The sequence below is a fragment of the Bombus huntii genome, chromosome 12, assembly GCF_024542735.1.
Source record: "Bombus huntii isolate Logan2020A chromosome 12, iyBomHunt1.1, whole genome shotgun sequence".
NCBI lineage: Eukaryota > Metazoa > Arthropoda > Insecta > Hymenoptera > Apidae > Bombus > Bombus huntii.
Window position 1 is genome coordinate 4,953,219 of NC_066249.1, and position 25,330 is coordinate 4,978,548.

Below are 25,330 nucleotides of genomic sequence, written 5' to 3' on the forward strand. Positions count from 1 at the left end.
GCAATCGTTGGGATACGAGTTATCGTATACAAACGTTCTCGTCATTCCTGCCTCGACGAAATGCTCTTTTCGCCTCTGCTACCAGTGGCCCCGAATTCCAAGCGGACGCAATAACGAAAAAAAGAGACGTTCTTCCTTCAAATTTATCGATGTCACGCGTTTCCTACTTTTCACCGTCGAACGACGCGACACGCGACGACTCGTCGTGAAGAATTCCTTCCATCTTCCGATAACTCGCGAATGCAAATGAAACTTCTCGTAGAGGAGCAAAGAGGAACGTGGTATTTGAAATTCAGGTTAAAGCCGCGGTTCGACCGACGCGCAACAAAAATTCGTGTGGTGCACGGTCGTGGTAGATCGCGCGAGTAAAAGCCCGGCAAAAGCGGATGAGATCGGTAGAGTAAAGTTACCGAGTTTCCACTGTTTTACTTCGCGGTCTCGGAAGAGCGAGCAGCTAACTGCGTTGATAGTGACACAGACGCATGACGAGTATGTATCTATGTATCGTTGTTGTTTACCCTATACTCGTACATCGTTTATCATTTTTGCGGAACGAGTTTGAGGATAAAAAATGAAAGCACGATACCAAACGGAAAAAAGCCATGTGGCGCGCGGCTAACGGACTGGAAATCACTGACAGTATTTTTAATTGTCCACCTCTAATCATTTTTACATTTTTTAACGAACCGTAAAGGGTTTACCTTTTATTCTCTTTTCACGCACCCAGTACTCTCGCGTACGGTTCTTCCACTCTTTAAAAAGGGAATATCCTCGTGACAACAACAACGCGCGTCCGTGACAACAACGCGTGCAGAGTAGGGAATAGAAAAATGCCGGTCGTAAAATGAAGAGAAAAGATGCAGAACGAAATAAAGATGTAAAATGGAGGAGAAGAAACGGCCCGAGACGGTCGGATAAAAGTATAAATTTATAAAGCTCGAAGACGTCAGAACGATAAAGTATGTTCTCTGTGAGGTAAAACAACTCCACGAGAATGTCACAAAATTAGCGTGGCAATAAATAAGCGGACATACAATATTCTTGAAGGAAACGTAAGCGAAGTAAATGGTGGATGGTCTCCATTTATTTCGCCGCTATTTATCCTTTGCCCGGAGGACATGCATCATTTTTACGAGGAAAACGCGAAGCCAGGGAACCGCGGAGAGCCACGCAAAAAGAAGCAACGCCGGTGAAGCTTGCGGTGGAAAAGTAACGTAAATGGGGCAAAATACTGAAAAAGGACCTGCATGTTTCCTCTGTAATTACGCAGCGGTGCATGGAAAATAGATCGTTGTCCCAGTGGCTCGTTCGCTCACTCGAACGATCTTAATCGACGACGAAAGATCAACTCGCGCGATCTTAACTTTTCCTCGTACTCGCGGTTTCCACTCTCTCCAATAATCTTGAAAGCTAAAGCTTGAAACTGTGATTTCTCCTGCCATTAGATCGAACGCGGAACGAACGATATCGTGGGATGTCGCTGCGTTAACAGGCTGATTGATAACTTCGTTATAGTTGAGCTACCGGGATTACCACGGTTGCCAGGGGTAACCTATCGGCTACAAAGTCGAGAAACTTAATTAACGAGAAAAACCTCGGAAGAACGGGTTGTAAAGTGGATCCGTATCGCGGAACCGAGACCCGTATATTCGTGCTGGTGCTATTTACCCTTCGCCCGGAGGGTGTGTATCATTTTTACGAGACGAGGGCTGAACAGAAGGGTAGCCGGCACGTAAGAGCGAAGTGGAGGAGAGTGACAAAGGTGAAAAAGAGAGAGAATGAGAGAAAGGAAAAAGGAGAAGTAGGTCGCGCAGGAACAGCGAAAGGGATCGAAGGAGAAGGTCGCGGAGGTGGTAGAGCGAGAAAGGGGCAAAATATTGGAAAACGGGCTGCGCGGCGAGATAAAACGTTTCATAAAACAGACATCGATTCCGTATTACTCGGTGGCGCGTCGACGTGAATCGAGCAGCCCGTCGCGTCGCAAAGCTACTCGACGAGTGGTTGAAAAGTCGCTGTAACGAGTACCCGACGAAGAAAGATACGCGTTTCCTTATTGCATCTAACCGTGTTCCCATACCCGACATTGCGAACGTCCCTCACTGCGCTCTTATTTCCTCTATTTTTCGACCCCGTTTTTCATCCTTCTGTCTATCGGTACGATCCACCCCACTCAGAAAATCCCATCAAAAGGAAGAATTCGCTACGACGACGACGACGACGACGACAACGACGACGATGACGACGCGTTGACGAGACACTACACACACGGCTAATCGGAAATTTTTCGAAACAAAACCCCCATTCTACTAAGATATATCGTATTGGTCGTGATTTTTCCATTTCGAGTAAAACAATATTTGACGACAAATATTTCGCGCGCTGACCTATGGAAATATCTCGTAAAAATTCGTTCGACGATATTTCAGATTTTTACAACGACTAATGATACGTTTGACGAGATAAAAAAAATAATAGACTCATCGGTAACGATCAACGAAATCGATCGAATCGAATAAGCACGATTTAACGCCGATGTTCGCCAATTCCAAATCCTGTACGACGAATGCAGAAACTTTTCAGGAGCAAATTCTTTTACCGTCGTTTTCTTTCCGTTTCTCGTCTCTTCGGACATCGTTGAAAAAGCTTGTACGAGCTAGAAAACGGACTGTTCCTAATTTTATGGATCGAGTCAAGATGGCAACGTCGTAAATACAAAGAATCGCGAGACCTCGTAATTGCTGTATGATGCATTATATGGTACCGGCTAATGCTACATAATTATGGCACATTAAACCTTCGTTCCATAACAGTATTTCACTTGACATTTTTTTCATCTCTTTTATCGTCCGCTATAACAGGGGCGCCGATTCAGGCGTTTTTAGCGGCGGTATATTCATTTAATGAATATCACAGAGCGAAATGGTCAGACTGCGGTTTAACGTCCTACGCAACTGTTTAAGGATTTCGTTGAATTTTCAAGACGAAACATTACCGACGATTAACCAGCGAAATTGCAGGATTTCAAACCGGCTCCAGTAGACTGGAGCTTGAAGCACGTTTATGAAATTTACCCCCAAAAGGAAAAGATAAAGAAAAACTAAAGGAGATCGTTAAACGTTCGTGCAGGAAGAAACGTGCATGCCGTGTATTATTTTATCGTCTTATTTCGATCGTTATTTTATTACGGGCGCGCCGCTCTCTTTTACCAATTCGCCATGAAAAACGATTAATAATATATTTATTTAAAAACACGTATTCCGTGCTACGTGCGCAGAAATGACGTTGAAGCCGAGCGAATAAAACATATAAAAGAGAATTTCGGGAATCGCGAGGTGTTTTAGGAATTAAAGTACGCGATGAAGTATTTGCAAGCCGGTGTGTAAACGCGTAGCGATGTATCGTACGATGTGGCGCATCGATCATCGCGAAATTTCAGCGAAAAAGTAATTGAGACGGTATTTTTGTGAGGAAACGACGAGAACGGCAGAACACGCGGAAATTTTCGCCATATTTTAATCCGTTCACGATACACGACACCCTAGGTTCATCAATCTCCGCCGTTTTAGCCATCCCGTCCCATCGTCTTTCGTCACCGATCATTTATTTCGCGATTCGCTTCCGCCTTGTATGCGCGACTGTCACCCAGAAATGGCCACTCCACCGGAAAAATTTTATCAGACTACGGTTGCTCGGCATGTTTAAAAATGATGCTCAGACATTTGCCGTGTCAACGAGTACATTAACGACGAGTTTATCACTCGATCCTCAACGTCGCATAATGTGCCAAAGAAAAATGAAATCGCGTATCCGAGCTTACCGAGTAAACGAATCTCGTTTCAGACATGATACAGCTTGAAATTTCAAGTCTTCGAGCGACGCACAATCGCGCGAACATTCCGTAGCTCGTAATAATTATTCGCGCGTAATGAGCAAGAATATGCCGCGAATCGTAACCTCTCGTCATCGTAATAACAAATTGAGAAACTATGTCGAATGGACATTTTATAGAGCAAAAACTTGGTGGATTTTCTTCGACGGGAACATTCGCGTGGCGCGACGTGTTATCGTCGTTATTGCGCGCTGTCGTTGTTGTTAGTAGAGTATCGTTGAAGGGGGAGTAAAAAGAATCCGGTCGAGTAAGGGATAAAATCAACACTGGCCGGTGTTCGGTTGACTCGCGTCGCTTCAAATGATAGCTTTAAGGAAAGGTAAACGGTTTCTGTGTCGTGTTAAACATCGTCCGCGAGTGTACGCAGCAAGAACAATAACTCTGAACTGTTTCCTCCGCCATGTCCAGCAGTTCGTTAAAGATTACACTGTGTTGCTCCGCCAGTGATATCGATACTCTTTGGTCGAGACCAATTTCCGTATGCGAAGGTAAATAACTGGTTGGAAAAAGGTCTGAAAAACGTCGAAAATGTATAATTGGATACGCGTCGCGTATCGATAGTTACGTACATATATTAGAACGATTTGATTTGGCGTAATTGATTTTGCCACGGTAGTTTTTCCTCTATCCGCGTGTGAAAGCTGCAAATCGGAAATGTGAGATATCCGCGTACACGAAATATCAAACAATACAGCATTGGTTTAATTGCGTTATCTCTAGTCGGCCGCACGTTGTACTCTCGACCGACGATAATTATTTTATCGATTTGAAATAATTACATTCTCTAGTAGGTGAGTAATAATGGCCGCGGTCAGTGGCTGGCGTTCGGCGACCACCGCCTGCCTCAATGAATCGCAATGGAAAAGACTTTTTCGGCTGATTCGGACCACGTTCCACCTCTGTCCTTTCCATTCGTTTCTCTCTGTACCAGCCGGGCCTCTTACAATGAAACCTGCACGCTCCACTCGAATTTCATTGGCTAGAAATTGCGATCGTTTCCTACATACATATCGAATACCGCAGGCCGTTCCGCGAATTCTTGCCATTCCACGTGCAAGTCGGGCGTCCCAGCGTAGAAAAAAACGCTACGGCCAGCTAGCAAGAGAATGGGCGAGAAACAGAAACGACAAAGACAAAGCGGTCCGACAAGAACTTTCCACGGTTCCATTCAAAAGGCTCTAGGAATGCGAACCATCCTATATCGAGTATCTCTTTTCCTTCTCTCCGACACTATCGGCCGCTTTCCATCAAACGCTTCTCTATCTGTACTGAACGTACCACTAGAAAGATAAAACCAACCTCCGACCTTGATTAAAGGCTAAAATTTCTCTAGTTTCTCGCTATATTTTTAAGGGCAATACGTTTTTGCATTACAGTGGAAAAACACGTTCAAGTCGATGAAATAGCGTGGAATACGAGCGTCATTGATCGCGACAGATTACAAACAAATATACGCGAGCAATAACGATTATTATATTTTGAACACTCCAACTACTTACCGAGCATTACCGATTCCTCCCTTTCCCCCTTGCCCCTTGTCATTACCACCGAGCTTCGATAAATGCGAATCGCGTATGTATTACGTTAAGCACTTACGATATTCCAATAAATTTCAGTGTCGATTTCCACCTGGCAAACACGCGATTTTCATTGTTCGAAGCGACGCGGTGATTATATCGGTCGAACGCTAAACAAACGGGGTCGGCTTGTTATTGATCTCCGGGGATTCTTTTTTACTCGTTGTAGGATCGATGCCAGAGAGAAGCCGGTGACCAAAGCGCAACACTCCTCGGATTCCGGGGTGTTTGGACCGCGAGCATACTTCCGCACGGCATTCCCGAGTCCTGCGGTCCTCGTGATCGAGGACATCAAGAGGCATGACGCGGCCACTTACAGGTGCAGAGTCGACTTCCGCAAGGGACAAACACGTAGCTTCCGATACAACCTCACCGTCATCGGTAAGTCTTTCGTTACCATTTTCAATATTTCAATGGAACGCGGTTGATTCGTTCGAGTTCATGTAGAGTACATATTTTTCTATGTCCGAAATACCATTTTTGTTGCTAAAGGCGGCAGCAAGCGACGAAAGAGTTTGATCAAGATCAAAGCGGCGCCTTTAGGAGCCGGTGAAAGGCGCGGCGTAATTTCTGATGTCAAACAAATTTAGCGGGTCGTTGAAAAGGACCCTCGAACGACGTATTACAGACGAAAAAGCAATGTGTAAAAAGAAAAAAAAAAAGGGAGAAAAGGAGAAAAAGTCGATGATCACGGCAGGTCTGCGAAGAAGAAGGTACATACGTATTTCTTCATTTTCAATGAGACCAAATATGTATGGCAATCTCGACTGTCGTGTCGTAAACTAGAACATCCGGTAGCCACGCCAATTGGTGTATCGATACCCAGCAGGCATTCTATCCTTTCAATAGCGGTTGAACCCAGGTTAAAGTATACTTGTAAAGAGAACCCTTCTCGTATTTGTATCGATTCGCTCGTCTAGACACCCGACTGATTTATTAATTTATTAATTCTCTGCTTAATATTAAAAGGATTAGACGAAGTAGCATTCCTGACAGGTTATGTATATCGCACAAGTACGAATCTAAATTTAATACTGACACGAATTAAAAACAATTGCGGATATTTCTGTACTTGGTTTAAAAATATTCGACTCGAGCACGAAAATGCTAGGAAGTAAGTTACTTGTCAAGAACCAAGTTTAAACTTCATTAATTTCATTTCTTGGCGAAATTCGCGAATGGCACAGGTACACGTGCATTTTTCACGACTGATATTCTGACCTAATTCACGGTCCTTGGATTTTTACGGGCGTCAAAGCCAGCTTACACTACGAAAATCTACCGCTTGGGCCAATTACCTGACGCGAACAGCGTTCACTGTGTGGTCAATCAATGGTCACCGGTGGTCACTTTCCTCAAAATCATTTCTACCGACTACCTCGCCACTGTGGACGCTTCTGGAGACTCTCTTCCGGTTCCAATTACTTCTGTGGATAGCGAGTTCAAGCTCGATCACTGATCGGAAGTAATCTATCACTCAATGGGTTTCCTTTCGGCCGTACGTTCGTAAGGTGACGCTGCGTGTAATGAAATTTGAGACTCGAGGATCAGATTTTCGGAAAGAAAACTTCGATAATAAAATCACGATGCGAGAATAGCTGTTGAAGAAGCTAATCCCAACAATAGCAGAACGATGAGAGAAGGAATATCGGTAAAAAAGAAGAAAATAAAGTGCAAGAGGAAAAATGAAGCTTCTCTACGATCTTTTACGATTCCGAAAAGCGTCGAAATTGAAGAATGGAAACTCCGAAGGAAACGAAGCCGAACTACAAAGGTGCCTACACGCAACTCTGATATATTGTATACGTACGTGCAATACGAAATATATAATAATACGAACAAATATACGTTCGAGCGATGGAATCGATCGGGAATCAGGCGCAAGATTACAATTTCGCGTTACGGCTAACGCGTTCACGCCGTTCTTCTTCCGAAGATATTCTCGCATTTCCATGGTACGCGAACAAACACATGCTCCACTTACGAAGCGCGCGCTTCGCGTCGCCCCGTTACTCTCGACGTCGAGTGAAAAGTGCAGTTCTCAGCGGGCTCTAAGTCTGATCAAACAAATGGCGACTGTTGAAAAATTCATGAGCCAATCGAAGACGCGCAACCCTTGCTCCGACTCCGTGCTAGACTCCGTTCCGTATTCCGTGGCTCTATCGTCAGCCACGTGGATCTCTCATTGGCAATCTCTGCTGTTTACGCTTTTTCTTTTAATCCTGGTAACGTGATCACGAGCAGAGACTATCGGAATTGAAAACCGTTGAAAGTCTCTCGAGACGAAGATATTCCTCGTGTCCGGTTGTTTGACGGTTTCGTCTGTGAAAAATCCAAAAGCGAACGGAACGTGCTATCGATGAAAAGGACAGGATCGAGGGAGAAGAGAGACGATAATTCTGGAAATAAATTCTGTACAGGAACTGGACAGGTTTTCAGGAACGAAAGGAATCGAGCAAGTATGCGTCGCGGTCGATCATAAAGTCCACAAAATACGAAAGTGTAACTTTCATAGATGCTCTTCAAAGCAGTCGCTAGTGAAGTACCTTCGAATCTCGGGATATTCCATATAGCTCGCGGCAGGAATATAACCTGGAAAATCCTGGCACCGATCCTTCGATACCGGAATCCATCTTTCGCCGCAATCCCGTACCTTCTTCCGTTTCTAACTCATCGATCGAAAGTTAGAAAGCAAACGAAGACGAGAAAAAGCGACAGAGAGAGAGAGAGAGAGAGAGAGAGAGAGAGCCAAGCGATGGGAAAGAGAGTAGGAATGAAGAAGAGGTAGCGATGAAGAGAAGTAGAAAAATGCAAGAAGGGGGCGAGAATGGTATAAATGTCGCAGTGCAGATTCCGAGAAAACCTTCGGGCTAACGGGGAATTGCTCGATCTTTATCCGTTCGGATTTCTGCGTTTTTACACGCGTTCAGCTACGCGCGCATCTTCCAGGAAGAAACGTAACGCGATGTCTTTCGATGATTTTCCTATGCTGAATGCACGGATCGTAGAAAATTTTCGTAGATGCAGCTGGCCGAAAGAGCGGGACGCGCGATGGTTGGATGCGCGCGATATTCTAAAAAAGAGTCACGGAAGAAATTTGCCCGGCTGGAAAACCGTCCGCTTTGAGCAAGGTATTTTCATCAGAGGAGATTGGTTCCCAAGAGTTCCTAGATTGCGTCCATCCACTGGATTTTCCCTCGTAACAGGCGTCCTTCCGCTGCCCCTGGTCCCTCGACCTACGTTTTTATCGGTCATTTCCCTTTCTTTCATATCCTGCTTCCACTCTCCGCCCATTTCCGATGATACCCGACGCCGATATGCGTATCCTTGTATACTCCGACCTCGGACTTTTTCCTCGAACAGAGGAAAGCGAAGAGTTACTTGTTGGCCTGTATCGAATTTCCCTCTGGCGCGTGCTATTGTTTCTTTTTCCGCGCGGTGGATCAACGCTTTCGTTGCCGTGCGAAAATCGAGTAGCTCACACTTCTCTGACTCGTCCATTTCGGAAACGAAGGGATAAAAACACGGCGCAGGTGGGACGGGGCAGTCAAGAGACGGCGGACTGTCCGAGAGTTTAATGAATCTCCGGGAACAGATTCCCGGTACGCGAATATTAGTTTTCCGATTGCCGCGCAACGCGTATCGTTTTATTCGTTCTTTTATTTCCAGCTGTAAACGTCACGGAAACAAACACACGCGAGTCTGCTAAAATTCGATTCTACGGGATCGCAGCCGCGTTCGTAGTCGCCTACAAGGAATCGTAAAAATTCTGAAAAAAGTTAGGAATCGCGCGACCAAACGTACGACAGTTGTTTATTACGATTTGCGGTATAGTAAGGCAAGAACTATGATAATTCGCTGACAACGTTTCCTCGTGCTTTTTTTAACCGCGCTGCGGAAACCGAACAAAAAGAGTCGAGATGGAGGCAAAAGCCACTCAAGGTGTAACTTAGTCTGCAAATTGCATCGCTGCGTTGTAAGCTGGTATTAAAGAAACGGAAGAATGTACTTACGCTAAGCGCAATTTTCCATTAGGGCGGTCACGAGCGACATGAAACTGTCGCGTACGGCTTCCCACGAACAACGCCAAATATCGTTTCCATTGCAAAAACAGATTCTATGCCATCCGATCCATGAGTCGATGAATAGCGAGAAAAAAGCGCGTGCAGCTTTCAAAAAGTTTGACTATCGGTTTTAATTGATTCTCTCGTACGTTTGTTTATTTACGGATGAAAAACACGTATGGCAGGTAAATGGACGCGTTAAGCCGCTTGGAAACACACGTCGAGACTTATCTCCTACCACTCGGTACTCACACAGTGGCTAAGGCCCGAAAGTAAGCTCCTTAAGTGGAGCGAGTCAAGCTGATCTTCGATCTCGGTGAACGACACGATAAAAAGTTGACACGGAAACTTAACTTATCCGCCACCTTTCGGTGATGAAGGTTGATGATATGTGTACGACTTAATATCGGTATAACTTTACGCAGAGATAAGCTGACGGAAACGAGACGAAAAAACGTGGAAACACGAAGAGCGCGTCGATCGTTGAAGAGTAAACGCCATCGGCCGATCGAATCGGAACGTAAAAGCTGTTATCTTTGGGAGTCGAGTGATCTAGAAACAACGACGAAAAAAAAAAACAATCGATCGCACGCACACGGATGGCAAATTTCTCGACAAGAAAACAGGGAACGCGGAATCGGGCGTCATGTGTGCCGGAAGGTCTTTGTTTTTGCTGGGCGGAAAGGTGTCTGTGGCGGTGGCGGTGATAGCGACCATGGTATGTGTTGACGCCGCAGACGGATGTTCTGGCGTAAGAAGAAGCGAGAGAGAGAGAGAGAAAGAGAGAGACGAATAGAAAGATAAAGAGAGAGAAACAAGAAAACCCGGCAGGTTGTCGAACGAGAGAAACCGTGGATCTCCGAGATCTATTCCTCCAGCCGCAAGCGCAGGGGTGGAGATGGAAAATTGTAAAAGATGGAAGCGAAGCCTGCTGCTGAAGTGGTAGGAAGGAAGAATAGAGATCTGCCCTCGTTAAGGAAATAATCCGCGGCTTAATTAAATACAGCGCAATTAGTTCTGCTTCTATAGCTGGATGGTGGCTGTGTGCGTGCGTACGCTCGCGACGTACAGGGTGTCTCGAGCGATTCTCAGTCGTTGCGGAATTTCACTCGAGGGAAAGAGACGAGCGTGAAAAGGGTGGCTTGCTCCGCGCTTTTAAAAACTTCGAGAACCGGAAAACAAGAGAAGCTTCCTTTCTTTTTCTATTTTTTTCTTTTTTTTTTTTTTTTTTTTTTTTGAACGCGTTAACCACACGGAAAATCGTTCTATTCTCTGGCGAAAGCAGCCTCTCGCGGCGAGTACGAACATTTTGAAACGATCCGTATACGCGAACGTATCGTCGTGTCTGTCCCTGCGTGGGTGCAGGGAATCAAGAGAGGGTGAAACAGCTTTTCTCCCTTGGTTTCTCCAGTAGCAGTGTGCGTGCTCGTGAGCGCACTAACGCTTACGCGCTCTCCTTTCGTTTCCCCCAGTTAGCTACTGCGAGTCTGTCGTTTTTGCGAAAGTCCCGGTCTCGCGTATTCACGAATTCGTGTCAAACCATCGTCTTCGTCATCGGAGAAGACTGAGAAATATAGAGAAAACGAGAGAGAGAGAGAGAATAGGAAGGATCGAGCAGATTAGGTGGTCGAATTAGAATTTCAAAAATCCACGCGAAACTTTCTACGTTAACTCGAGTCAAAGTCGGTCGAGGGAAAAGGAAAGGGGGAAGAACTGCGCATAGAAATGGACTGGGCTGGACAAACCCCGTCGTTAAATTTTCCCTTAATTAACCTCCCTCTCTTTCGCGCTTCTTGTCTCCTTTTCTTCGTCATTCTTTTTCATCCCCCTTCTCTAACCTTCCACCTTTTATTTTTCTTTCTTTGCTCGACCGTTTCGCTACTTTGCTACTGCTACGTTTCGTTTTATTTCTTCCGACTGTATTTCACCGCGCCTCCTTCCGGTTGTATTAACGTTTCCTCTCGAAAAGTCTCTGTTTGCATTCGCCACGCGGAAAATTGTCTCGACGTTTTTCCCCAATCGATATCTATTCGATCTACGACGCGATTACCTCTTAACGTCGTGGCCTAACGAAACCGTGCACTAAATGTTCGTCGTTCAGCTTCGCCTGCTAAAAAGTCGATCCTTATGTCAAGGGCAAATATCGGAAACGAAACGAAATCGTTTCGGAGAGGCAGCTTGCCGAGCGAACGAAATTCGAAAGCGATTTCGTAAAATAGTTGATTTAAGGACGAAGCGAGCGTTGCATCGGTCGAGAGGGAAGCCAGTCGATATCGGAATGATCTCGAAATTGAAAAGACCCAGGACGAGAAGAAGCGCGCATCGATGACTCGTTAAATAACTCTTCTTTATTCCAACAAGCAGCAATTTCACTTGAAAAGCGTTGAGCAGCAATTTTTTCCGGGCTTTTACTCGTGCGCATACGCTCCTCTGCACGTACTATGGGAGTTTGTACCGAGGTCGGCAACCCTTTTCCCAGCCGGTGCAGGTGTAGGGTTATGTGCTACGCGCCGACTAATGGGGAAAAATAGTAAGAGAAGAGCGGGCGAAAAAGAGAAAGAGAGAGAAGGTAAAAGAAAAAGAAGGAGGAGGCCTGCAAGGGAAAAAAAGTTGGTTGCGCGCTATCGGCCACCGGATAGCTGTACATAATCGAGCCTCTCCGTGGCGAGGATAATTAACCCCCACGTCCGTTGTCCTCTTGCGAACCGTATAAATTGAATCGCGAGTACTTCTCCTTTCTGCAGTACTCTTCGCTTTTCTACTCGCTTTCGATAATCCGGCCCTCGGTTCCGCGGCATTGCTAATGCTCCACCGGCGAGGCCACTGGCAAATCGAATTAAACCGGCGATTATACGCGTGTTCGCGTTCTTTCTTCCATCGAACCGGCATCGCTACACAACGAGCAAAAGGAGAAGCCAGACTGAAATAAAGGAACAAATAAAAAAGGAGAAGAAGAGAGTTAAAGGAAGAATAAAGAAGAAGAGAAAAAGAGAGACCGAGATAGCATTTGCCTTTCACGATCACAAAAGACTGTGGACAGCCGAACGATCGAAATTTCCATCGCGGTCGCGCAAGGAGTCGCACTACCGGCGAAATAGTCGGCGGAATGAAAATGCGACAAGATGGGCGAGCTCGTACGGAATGCGACAAGGGTAAAAAGGTGTGAATGTTGGCTTGGCCGAGGGCCGAGGGTAAAGGGACGATGAGTTGGAAAGGGGCTGGCAAAACGGGGTCCGAGATCGGAAAAACGGTCCGCGAAGTCGTATGAATTTATGACCGGCATAAATCCGCTCTCGCGCACCACGATTTTCACCGAGGCCTTCGCACTTCTCCGTTGCCTCCAGAGCCTGCATCTCCCACGGCGAAATTGGAAAGATGCTGCTGGCGCGACAGGGTTCCCGGCAAATTTATTCAACGTCCGACTACGGCGTTTAAGTGCTTCGCCATCGCGTTGTACCAGATTATCAGCAAATCCGAACAACACCTTGAATTTCCGAATACACGAGAGAATCTACGACGAGATACTTGGTACAAAACTTGCACCGCCATCCGAGAGAATTTTCCACGAGCCAACGAGATTATACGATTAAAATTTTTGGACCTCTCTAAATTTTTGGACGACTTTAAATATGTGCTGGCTGGATCGTAATGTGGTCTGGCAGAGGGAAAGAGAGAGAAACAGAAAGAAAGAAAAAGGCAGAGAGAGAGAGAGAGAGAGAGAGAGGTAGAAACCTGGAAGATCGACGATCGTTCGCTAGAACAACTGCAGCTACAACTGTGCAATAAAGGAAAAGACATCTTAAATCCTAGAAAATATACTCTCTGCTATCTCGGGTAAAAAGATTAAAGCTGGAAGAAGAGCCGTGCGTGCACGGCAAAAGCTACGAAAAATTACAAACCGTTTTATGATTTTGCCCGGTTGAAAAAGGACGAGCAACGTCGAAAAAATATGATTGTCTGGTGGCACGTAATTATCCAATTCCTATGCGGGCAATTCAAAAATGTAGATTGACCGTACGAGTGCGCCTTTAATCGAATAAATTTAAAGGTTGGCAAATTCGAACAAAAAACGTGTCGTTATTTATTTCCAGTTGCTGGGAAACTTCTTCAAAGCAGCTACCTCGATAAAGTATGTCGTTTCTTAATTGCTTTGTTGAAAAAGAACGCGAATCTCGGAGAATGTACTCTTAACTCTATTATAGTACGTCGTGACTGGTTAAGTGAAAAGAAGCAGCATCCAGGGGATAAAGGGATGGAATCAGCGAGGAACGCCGATATTTAGGAGAAGTAGTTTTACAGGAATGCAGCCCATGCTCGATTTCCGGAGCATTCGGAGGACTCCTTCCAAGCCGACGCTTACTTCGCACTCCGCGCGATCTTGGTTCCCGCTTGCTGAACTATGTGTGTGCCGACAACAGGCTTGCGGGCTAACAGAGCGTTAGAACGAGCGAGTGTTGTCACCCGCGGTGTGATAAACTGCCGGTCGCTAACTACGCGAATTATTCCAAGTAGAAGGTACTGGCGCGGCGGAGGCCGCCGCCGCCAATGCGACGCTAGTTCCTCAAGAACTTTCTCTCGCAGATTTCGAGCCGAGCTCGTGGATGGCAGAATAGAAGACGGGCATCCCTCGCAGAGCTTTTCAAAGCTTTCAGGTTCGCGAAGAAACAGCGATTGCTCCATTTCGAGAAGCTTTTGCGCGTTGTAGTTAAAAAGAATTCTATTCGGAGCGTGAAATCTCGTTATCCGGCCGAATTAAATAGACGAGATTGCGGCTAATCGCATCTTGATCCTAATTTGTATCTTGATCCTAACTCTTTCGTTTCCTTAAAGCTTCGTTAAGCTGCGCCGATTCTGCAGAAACAGATAATTGCAAACAGGAGAAAAAGCAGCGTGCAATTAGTCGGTGTATTTGCGAGAGTTCCGCGTGAAAACGGTATAGCTGGTGGTTCGCCGTATAGTCCACAGAGTCGATGTTATCGAGCAGTTAGGTCGGCAAGGGATGTGTCGCGTAATCGAAAGAAGGAGGCCAGCGACAAAATGGAATCGACATTCGGTGCATCGGTTGCTTGAAGCATACGTGGGTAGCCAAAAACGACCGGTAATCACGTTAGTTTCCCACGAGAAGACCCGTGTGACTCCCAAGTGTGAGTATTGCCACCTGTTTGGCCGTACTTGCAACTGCTTCCCCGCTGTAACCGGTGCCACGACCAGTTCCGCTCTCGAATACGAATGTAATTAGTGGGAAATTGAACGAGGGGGAAGAAACCCTTCTGCAGTTAAATGAATGTCCCGAAGATTAATGGCCGTCATTGATCGTCGAGAATCGATCGCGCAACCAGGTACACAGGCTCTTCGATCGACGGAAAAAATGATCCAATCTCGAGATTAAAGAACATTATCGATCGCTCGTTCGAATATTGATTTCTCGGTACAGGATTGGAAAATTTCGATCGATCAACCGGAACCGTCATTGACGGGGGTTGAACGTCGATCGAGAAACTGGTTCGTAGCGGTGGTCATCGTAGGATTATCACGAACGATCGATACGTCGGAACGCATCGCGCACGAATACCAGACGGAATGCAGATTTTATCGGACGGATTCTAGCCGCAGCTCGTGATTCGATAATGCGGAATGCGCGATTCGTTGTTGCATCGACTGGAGAGAAAGTTGTTCCGGAAGGCAGGCGAGGCACGCGGATGCGTCGGCACATCGAGATTCGTACGTGTGTCGGTTGACGAATATATGCTACGTCGTCGTAGCGTAATGTTTCGCAAATATTGACGTAGAAATCGGCTCTTCCATGTTCCGCCCCGTTCTGGCCCCGTTTCAGTCCCTCCTACGCGGCGATCTGACTGCAGACGCCTAAATTGGCCCGATACATCCGACGAACGTGGAGCGGGTACATAACTCAATAAGTACACAAAATTTTCTTCGCCGTACTGCTGTCGACGAATATTTCACCGAGGATACCGTCTTCTACGAGAACGCATCCAACTCTGTCTCCGCTCGAACGCCACGTTACCGTTCGAAATTCTTCCGTCCTCTGATCCGCTCTTCATCGAAACCTGTCGTCTGTTCCATGCTCGCCAATAATCATCGGCCTTTTTGTTCATCGCCGCGTTGCTCGTCCGATTCTATATGGCTTTTATATCCTCAAATTATCAACTGCAATAGGATGCAATAGGAGGTGCTTGGAAACGGACTGTCCCATTCTGATCGTATTCTCGCGGTAACGGTCGAGTTTCGAAGGTCCAAACGAACCTCAGGTACCAGAGCTGACACAGTCGAGCACAATCCGCACGGATGCAGGCGTTTACAAAGTTCCGAGTCTAACAAGATTCTTAGCGAGGAGTCTACAGCTGCCCCGTAAATGTCTCCAAGTACGAATCCTTCGGATATAAAGTTCAAAGTGTGCTTTCAACAAACTTCGAATACGTCCTTATCCAAGACCAAATACGTTCCGATTCAATCCTGTCGGCGTTTCAGCGTACTGGCCCAAAAGGAGAAAGTCCTTCTTGCTGCGCGAATTCCAAGCTATTTTAACTTTTTAGTCGCGACGTTAACAATGCTACGCAAATATTTTACCGTCGTCGGTGTAGCAATTTGCAAGCCAAAGTATTCGTTAATTACGAAGAGGTTCAAAGTTGTTCGCGCAACAACGGTGACAGCGACAGCGACAATGCCGGAGAAAATCCTGTTTCGGTCGTAATAAATACGGATTCGTAATTTGCCGAAATATCACAGTTTATTCCTGACTCGGGTTTCTCGGAATATTACGATCGGAAAGCGGTTCGCAGGAGTTCGCGATTGCAGCACTTCAGTAGGACGCGATATATCTTCGAATCTGCTAATACGTCTGATCTAACAAGTTTCTTACTGTGAAAACTGCTTGGCCATTCTTCCTCTGGCACTCTTCGCCACATCTATTCCCCAACTCCTATCGATATCGTCGCACGTGCCCACCAACTTTCCTCGCAGTGACTTTCAATACGCTCTTCCGCTTCCTGCAGAAGCAAGAATCGCCGATATCTCTATCGATCGTGGAAAAATAAGAAACGAACGAGAAGACGTCGAAACGTTTATCGCGGCGAGGACACAGCGTAAGTTACCTCTGTGGTATATCGATCGCTCGGCCAACCGAAGAATTATTTCTGCTAGCAAGTAATCTTCGATTTCCGGTTGAAGACGTACTCGCCGAAATAAAGCGCGCGCGACGCGATGGGTCGCGTCTTTCGAAGGAGAAATCGATGAAAAGGAAACGGAAACGAGACGAGAAATCGTTATGTAGTCTGGCTGGTAGAGGAATGGCAACCACTGATTCACGGGGTGAGGCAGGCAAAGCTAGAAATCTGACGACCGGCCAGCAGATTTTAATATTTGCAGCCATATCTCAACGGGGTGAACTTTTGCCGGGAGAAATGGCGAGCTGGCTCTCACTTAAAATCACTTTATACGAATCGCGGCCACTTTTTCGCCCGTCGTTTCGTATCCCCGAACCGTTTCCCGACCGTATCCCCGCTCTCTCATTCCTTTCGCAGACCCATAACCCATATCCCATGGAAACTCGCGAAAATCCATTTCGCTCGCTCGCTCGCTAGCTCGTCGACGACTTCTGGAAACACCCGCATTATTCTTACCGACCCTTGCTTCCCTTTGCATTATCCGGACGACGTATGGTGTCGGATAACGTTTCTCTCGAGAAATGTCTGTTGCGTCACCATCCACCGCCAGCGAAAACTGGAGGGGAACGAGGGACTTTTTCGAAATTGAAAAACCTCTATAGATCGCGTAGATCGCGACCATCGCCCTGTCAGCAAAAATTCTTCCTTGTTTTTCGGCCTGTAACTCTCTTCCCTCCCACACCGCCCCTTTCTTCCTCGCTTTTATCCCATCTATGTTCGGAAGGGGTCAAACGCCGTGGCAAAGATGGCGTGTTAAGCGATTCGTGGTGATTTATAGAGGTGAGCGTCGAGTTGGAGGTAACGCGAACTCGTTTTCTCACGGTTGCGGATATTCCAGGCCGATAAAGGACCGCGAAACGTCGAGGCACCGTATCAAGGAATCGAAGGACAGCTATTTGCCGACCAACGATTAAACACTTGGATCGAAATCTGCGGGCCACTGCCCTTTCAAGTTAGTCGAACTTTTACACGAATGCACGCCACTGTAATTAAAGAACGAACGGTCGATCGAGGTCTCGCTGCCACGAGAAAAATAACCCTGCCAAGAATAAAGCTGTTTCGCCGGGAATCGTACAACGAACCGTGTCATCAAATTTTCCGCGAATCGGCTATCTTCGAGATATTAATTATTTACTTTTACCGTCGAAGTTAGTTTTTCTGGGACGCTGCGGCAAAGCCGCGCACCGCGTCGAAACGTTCTCGTGGATAGAAAAAGACCGATCATATTTTACGATTCTTTCGGACCTGTTAGTGCGTCCCTTAATGATCGAATTTGGCGCGTTAATCGAAGATTAATCGGCCAGCGATACCACGCGGTGATCATAATTCAATCTCTGGTCTCGATAAAAACGCACAACGTACCGGATCCCATTTCGTTCGATCGGAAAAGAAGGTAAAAGAAAGCGGTTCAGATGGGAGGAAAAGAATAAGTCGAAATTAACGAGGATCGGTAGCGTTAGCTTCGTTTCCGTGTGCCTTGCAATATCCGGCCTCTCTATAATTAAAACGTCCGCCGTTTTGACTTATCGGCTGCCGGTACGGGAACGATCGCTCGTCCAAAAGAATATACGAATTGGCGGAAGCGTGCACGAGACATGGCAGAATTCCCGACAAAATCCACCTCTCCTCTCTGTGCCGTGAAATCGTCCTCGTCGTCGACGTCGTCTCTTCCTTCACAGAATTCCGGCTAATCAACGTTGTTCCGAGCGCTCTACTAAGACCGCGTCCGCATCCAAAAGACGTAAGCTGCAGCCGCGGAAAGATGAAAGGCAACGCGAGTCTTCTTCCTAGTCATCGAGAATTCCTAGCCATCTTGCCTTTTATACCCTGTCAAACAAGAAAGCCTTTTGTTCGTTGACCTCTTCTTCCTCGTCTTACGACCTACCACCCCCAAGATCTCCTTTCTTTTCTAGTCGCCCGCTCTTCGTAAGACCTTTTTGTTCCCGTAGCGTCGCGTCGTGTCGAACAACCAACTTCTTTCGTTTTCGGAACACGGTCCCGACCGATACGCTTCTCAAATTAAACGTTTCCATCAACTAGTGTTATCGATTTAATTTACACGTCGCCATAAATATTTCATTTGCGTCTAGACAATGTTAAAGAATAACACGGTTGTTCGCGAGTCGACCTCGAGGAAACTGCTGGCCGTAAAAATTTAACAAGCAGCTTTTGGCGTACTACCGAGTAATGGAACGGTCATCGTCAGGAAAGCAGGTCGAATCGAGGTAAAAAGGTAGACGATGGAGCGGAAAGAAGGCTACGGGATGAGATAGTGGAAGAGACAAAGACCACCGTTGATGTTGCGAAAGGATCTTATCGGATTCGCATTTATTTATCGTCTGAGCCAATTGCAAAATTGTTCGTCCGATTCGAATCGGAGACGAAATTAAGATTCATAAATTTCGATTTAATTGCGAAACAAACGGTAAAGTAAAAACTGTGGATTGCGTTAAGAACTTACTCGAAATATACAAATTGAATGAAACTCCCTGCTGAAGCGTTCCAAGTTCGTTGTATTCGCGTCGGTCTTGCCGACGGCGTAAAACGGAATTTTCGTAAACTCTCGAAAGAAACACCGAAGAAATTAATCTCGGTAGTCGCTCGGTTTTGACATGCAACCAAAAAAAAAAAAAAGAAGAAAGAAAAGGAGAAAATGACGACGGTGTGTACCGACTTGTTTGGTCAAGCAGTGCTTCCTTGTTCCGATCTTTTTTCCGTAGAAACACGGGTAAAGTATGCTGTGACGACGTGTCGCGTGACATCGGTACGCGAGGTACGCATGAAAAATGCTCACACGCGCTTAAAAACGTCCCTGGTTCTGCGTTGCCGGCATACGAAGTGGCATTCGGCAAACATCGCGCGGCTTTTCAACTCGCCCGGAGCTTCAGGCTTACGAGGCTTATTCAAATCGTCCGGAACAGCGGAGAAGATGAGAACGGGGCAGCAGCTAGAAGCTGAAGCAGCTCGCTAGCCAGCTTTCCTTCTTTTTTTACCGGTTTGCTCCCAGTCTTCCTGGGTCTCTTTTTACTCCTTTCAGAGACAGCCACGACCGTAGTACTTTCCTCCGCTTCGCCTAGGAGCTTGCGAGACGAAACGGAGAATAACGCGGTTGAATATCTTGCGTCGTCATTGCCATTTCGGCGATAGCCGAAATACCTTCGTCAATGGCACTTTCTATTCCTCGAGTAACTCAACTATACGACATTTTCCAACGGAATGCAAAAGTAAACTATTTTATCTACGACCTTTCGCGCTTGTCCAGCGCGACATCTTGCATGTTGGTCATTCCGACGAGTTCCATTGGAGCGTGGTCAAGTATTTTAAAACCGCACCACGATCTCTCGACGAACGAATGGCACGGCCGTACACCAACGGTTCGTTTGAATTTTCGGAGGGTAGTGAAAACTCGTGTAGTTCGCGCGATTCGTGAATTTAACTTTTCGACGACGGCAAGGGAGGATGAAATGGACGATGGTGCAAATTAATTCACGACCTCGTGACCAACCAGTCTAGTCCACCTCTTGCCATTGAAAACTCCGTACACGCTGTTTCTTTCGGGCTTCGCATCCGCTTTGTCATCCGGATATTCCGAACGGACATCGTTACACCGCTTGGCTGGTCCGGTTCGACCGGAACACCTTGGACCGTTTGATTAACGACCGAACGACGACATATCGAGCAGACGAAACAAATTGGAAAGGAAACGGCAGACGTCCTTTTCGATACGATCTTTCTTATTATTTTTATCGGTCGTCCGATGATACAGTCGGAGGTAGACCACGACTCGATGTCGCATCGTGGTGACGGATTCGAGCTGGAATTCTCATGGAGAACTACGTTCTCGCTATCGACTCGAACGACGCTAGCTGCGAGCTGTTAACGCCGAGAAAGGCAGTGAAAAGGAAGAGAGAGAGAGAGAGAGCGGGACGAAAGAGGATCTAGTTCGCGGAGAACGACGAGCTCGAGGCTGACAAGGAACATGAACGATGGGACGACGTTCCCGTCGACGAATTTGAAAATAAAATTTGACATTTTTATTGAAATCCAAGAACGAGGTATCGTACTATGTCTTGTCGTGCCGTGACAGACTATGTATACACCAGCATATACATAGCACATCCTTCAAAGACGAAAATCTTCAGACGGTTTAATAGTACCCGCGAGATGATGGATTTTAACTCGAACGTTGCTTCCCAAGGGATGTAATCCATTAGAAGCTAATTTTTCTAGGCGTTCGGCTCGTTCGCTCGTTCGACTGTTATAAATCGCGGAAAATCCGACAAAAATCCCGAAAATACCGAGTTTCGTTAGTCGAGGGAATTTTTCGAAAATTTCAACGTCGACGAGAAGTTTTCGGCATGGACGTTTGCCGAACGTCAGCCAGGGCGAAATTTCAGCACGTCGTGCTTTCAAACATCCACGTGAAGGTAATTATTAATCGAGGAGGAAAGAATGTCGTTAACGAAGACTCGCAAGTTGACCAACCGACTCTGCGAAAGTTTCGCTACTTGTAACTTTCCGCTTTTCTCGCTAACGTGCTTTGCATCTACGCCAACTACGAAAGTCTAACGTGACGCGCGACGAGTTCTCCCGATGCTATCAAGAGGTAAACGCAAAAATTGTTATCGGCCTGAATCATCCTACTTTCCTACGTTTTATAGTTTTTTCTTTTTTTTTTTTTTTTTCAAGTATGGTCGCGCGTTCATACGTATATTTCCGAGCAATACGACGTTACCCTGGAGATTAAAGTATACTTAACGTAAAACGCATTCATTCCCACGAACAATTTCTCGCGACGATTTTACAATCTAATTGTTCCGGTTGCTGCCATAACGCGGCGGATTTCCCGTGAAAAGGAATACGTTAATCGTAGGACCAGACCGAGTACGGATATTCGTGTATTTTCATCTATCCATTCGCGAAGGTATGTATACACCAGAGCGAATGATTTTCCCTCCGGTGGAGGCAGAATTTCCGCGCGTCTCTGGGACCCCTTTTCTCGGGAGTGTTCGTGCTCGTTCCTTTGGAGATCGTCGCGCGAGAGGATAATCCAAGATTGCCGCAGACAGAAAAAAAGGATGAAAAGCTGGGAAGAAAGACGGCGAACGGCGGAGGAGATACTCGACTCGAAAAAGGGAAACGAGAGAGGCAGTGGAGAGAAGGAAGAAGGCAGAGCGTAGAAGTCGTGGCAGAATGGCGTGGCTTCTGTCGACGTACCTAACCGCTAGACGGTCTATACTACAAGGGTGGTAATTGTTCGAGAATCGATTTATCTCGTTGTAGCGTAGAAATCGCTGTCGCCTTAACCAATACGGTACGTCACGACATGGACAATGATATTCTTGTCAATAACAATTTACCTTTTGTATGCACGGTTCGATCTAGGCTATTCTCTTCAATCGAATGCACCAGGCAGCTAGCTGTTCTGGCGGCGGATTAACGGTAGCGCAAAAAATAAGAAGAGAAAGAGGACCGAAGGTTAGAGGACCGAGAGATAAGCTTCCGACGACGTTGATCGAAACCCTGGCTGGAGACTTTATCGCATCGGTCGGTAGATGGAAAAATATTTTGCGCTAGTGGAGGAGGAGACGCGAGGGCGTCGGAGAATTTATTAAAGTGTTTATTTAACCGCGCATTTGTTTGTTGGTCGAGTTTTCAGATACTGGAGAACAATAAAAATGCAAATAAAGAATTGTTCGAGCGGGCGGCCAATGGTAATTATTATGCGCGGAAGTCTATTCCATAAATCGTAAACTGTTCTCGCCGCGTCGATGAATAATGAAAAAGAAAACATTTTAATTGATACAAGAGCGATAATACGTATTTGATAGTCGGCTATCGATCTCGACCGTCTAATGGATCTCGTTCGGATCGAATGGTAGGAAAGTCGCCACACAGAAACGAAAGGAAGCGAGTAAGCAAGATTAATCTGGGGCAAAAATGTGGCGATATCGTTGTCGGAGAATCCGAGAGCGGAATAATAAGCGAATTTTTTCGTGACATGCAATTTCGTTTGCGAATGCCATCTGAAGGTGCGATCTAGCCTGCGGGAAACGAGTCGGGGATCCCGATAACTGCGAGCAATCTGCTCCATTCTCGGCTAGGTCAGTGGGTCGTTCGCATCGGACCAACGATTTCCGTCGATTTCTTAGCTGCACGACCGAACCGGCTTTCGTTAGATTATTTTAAACCGAAAAGTCACTTTGACAGATCGGCGCCAGAATTTAAAAAGTGTCGCAGCCGAGAATTAATTGGAGCGTAACGAATACGAGGCGTCCATTTAATCTGGATAGGTCCTTAAATATTTAAAAAGCCTATCCAGCGGTAACCGGGCCGTTTACGGGGTTGATCAAAGCCGGAGATCAATGGAGCGGAGGTCTACGAGAAAGGTCTGCGTGTAGATGAGCCAGAGAGAGAATCTACTCCAATTTCTACTCCGGCGGATCTTAAAGCTGTGCTGTCCGACCACGAGACTCTCTCTCTCTCTCTCTCTCTCTCTCTCTCTCTCGCCACTTACGATAATGTTTCTGCTCGTCTGACACCACTCGGCTATTACTATTGGGGAACCATTCCCTTGAAATTTAACACGCTTCCCAGTTGTCTGACTTAATAGTGGCTCCTACCATCGATGCACCACGGTATTTCTCTCAATAGGGTCTGGCAATTGACGCGAAGACTTCCATCACGCGAATCCACTGTGAAACGTATGGTAATGCGAGGCATCGATCCAACTAATATATTATAACAGTTCGAGTTTAACGTTATATCGCACTGCGTATTGGCGTACACGCGCCTACGCCTCGTTCCCTCTGTAAGCGGCAATTGCTTTTCCCTCGGTTAAGCGCTCAGACGATGCCGTGTAATTCGCAGGTTTTTCGTCTCCATACGAAGCGACGCGATGCGACGCGACGGGAAATTCTGGCAACGCAACGATCCATCCTCGTTCGTCGATCTCAATGAACAATGTCGACGCGTCCAAGCGCGATCGCTATTTCGCTGATTCATTCGCCGCGTATCGACCGCGGAAACGAGAGGTTCGATGTTTCGGTAATTAGTCGAGTTAAAGGAAATTTCCATAACAATGTAAGAATTATGATGTTAAATCGAGCAGCTATAATTCCCGTAGATCACTGGACATCGTGTATACGCGAGTATCGTGGTAACGAACGTTTTGAATTATTATAACGGAGTTCGATCGGACGAATCTATTTAACGGGTAATCCCTCATATCCATGATCGCGTAACTAGTATCAAAACAAATCCAACTCGCGTTCCAACGTATCGCCATGATATTCTCACAGCCGCTCCCTCCTATTTCGATCGTATTCAATTTTCCAAACGCGAATTTCCAAATAAATCCCTGCGAATGCGTTCAGAATATTTTTAATTATCACACCGTGAAACGTTTCGCGCGTATACAGAAATTACAACTTGCTGTCGTCGCGTTGCGTCGTTCAGTCGACTTGAACGACAGTTTTTCGCCATGTTTTAATCCGTCGCGTCTCTCCGATTCGGATAATACGAGTACAACGTTTCGGATGAAAATTCGCGGATGTATTAAAGTTTGGCAAATTAAAGAGAGAACGTGCTTTACTTTCCAGTTTGGAGCCCATCGCGCGATCCTGCGAATCGCATTGTTCGAAATCGAACGACCGCCATGGCGAAATAAAAAGCTGAGCGTTTTGTGCGCAGTTACGTAGCGTTGCATTTCCTCGCTTGTGAATTCGGAAACTCAATACCCTTCTGAAATAAATGTTTCATTCGTCGTTGCTAATTTTCTCCCGTTACACTGGCTTCTCTCGTTACGAGATTCAGCCTTCGGCGCAATTTCCCAACTACAAGTAACAATCGCGTCCCGCTAACCGGAAAAAGGAAAAGGTGTCGCCCGATTGTTTCGCCAACATTTCCCTCGGTTAGGATAGATGGACGATAGTTTCTGAGAACGATCTCGGATAAACGCGTGCACAGGCTCTGGCTGCGTGTACACAGTGGTTTGTAATTAACTCGATTAAAATTGCGGCCAGCGTGTGCACCACCTCCAACGTCCCTTCGTTTCTCCACCTTCGTACACGAACTAACCATTTTTTGCTCGTACGTCTACCAACCGTACCGACTACCCCAAGTTATTTCAGCTTCGTATCTCCGATACGAATCGGTCGAAATTAAAACATCCATAGAGATTTTACAGGCCTCGCGTACGTTATGCGTTTTAATCGATTAATTCTATTTAATCATCTTGAACTTGGCGTCTATCTAAAAGCTTCTACAGTTATTACTTTTCATGTGCGTCATAGCGAGTGAATTTCTCATATGGAAATATAGAATGTACATTGGCGATGTTTAAAATTGAACTCGACACTCGAGGTGGTAGGAAGCTGCGCGCGACTAAATTGCTCGACAGCTTGCAACAGAGAGAATTGGATGACCATCGCTGGTAACGGTGGATACGCGTAAAGCGAGGCAGCCTCAGATATATGCGCAGCTATGCTACATAGGGGTGCCTATTTTCCAGCCAGCCCTGAAATTATCGGCGTGGTCTGAGCGAGGTCCATTGATTACCACTGGTAATTGCCATTACAACCTCCATCTCCCGGCACCACTTTGCTCTCCTCGCTA

At 46.3% G+C, this 25,330-nt stretch overlaps 2 protein-coding genes across 3 annotated transcripts in view; one reads left to right on the forward strand and one right to left on the reverse strand.

The window, feature by feature from the left end:
* The window catches only part of LOC126871696 (nephrin-like), a 253,004-nt gene that overhangs the window by 171,938 nt on the left and 55,736 nt on the right, over positions 1–25,330 (forward strand). For both annotated transcript variants that reach the window (XM_050630776.1, XM_050630775.1), the window contains exon 3: positions 5,636–5,847. In XM_050630776.1, the coding sequence (XP_050486733.1) occupies positions 5,636–5,847 (212 nt within the window). The remainder of the gene's footprint in view (positions 1–5,635; positions 5,848–25,330) is intronic.
* LOC126871772 (uncharacterized) overlaps positions 1–25,330 on the reverse strand; it is a 102,506-nt gene that overhangs the window by 7,298 nt on the left and 69,878 nt on the right. The window lies entirely within an intron of this gene.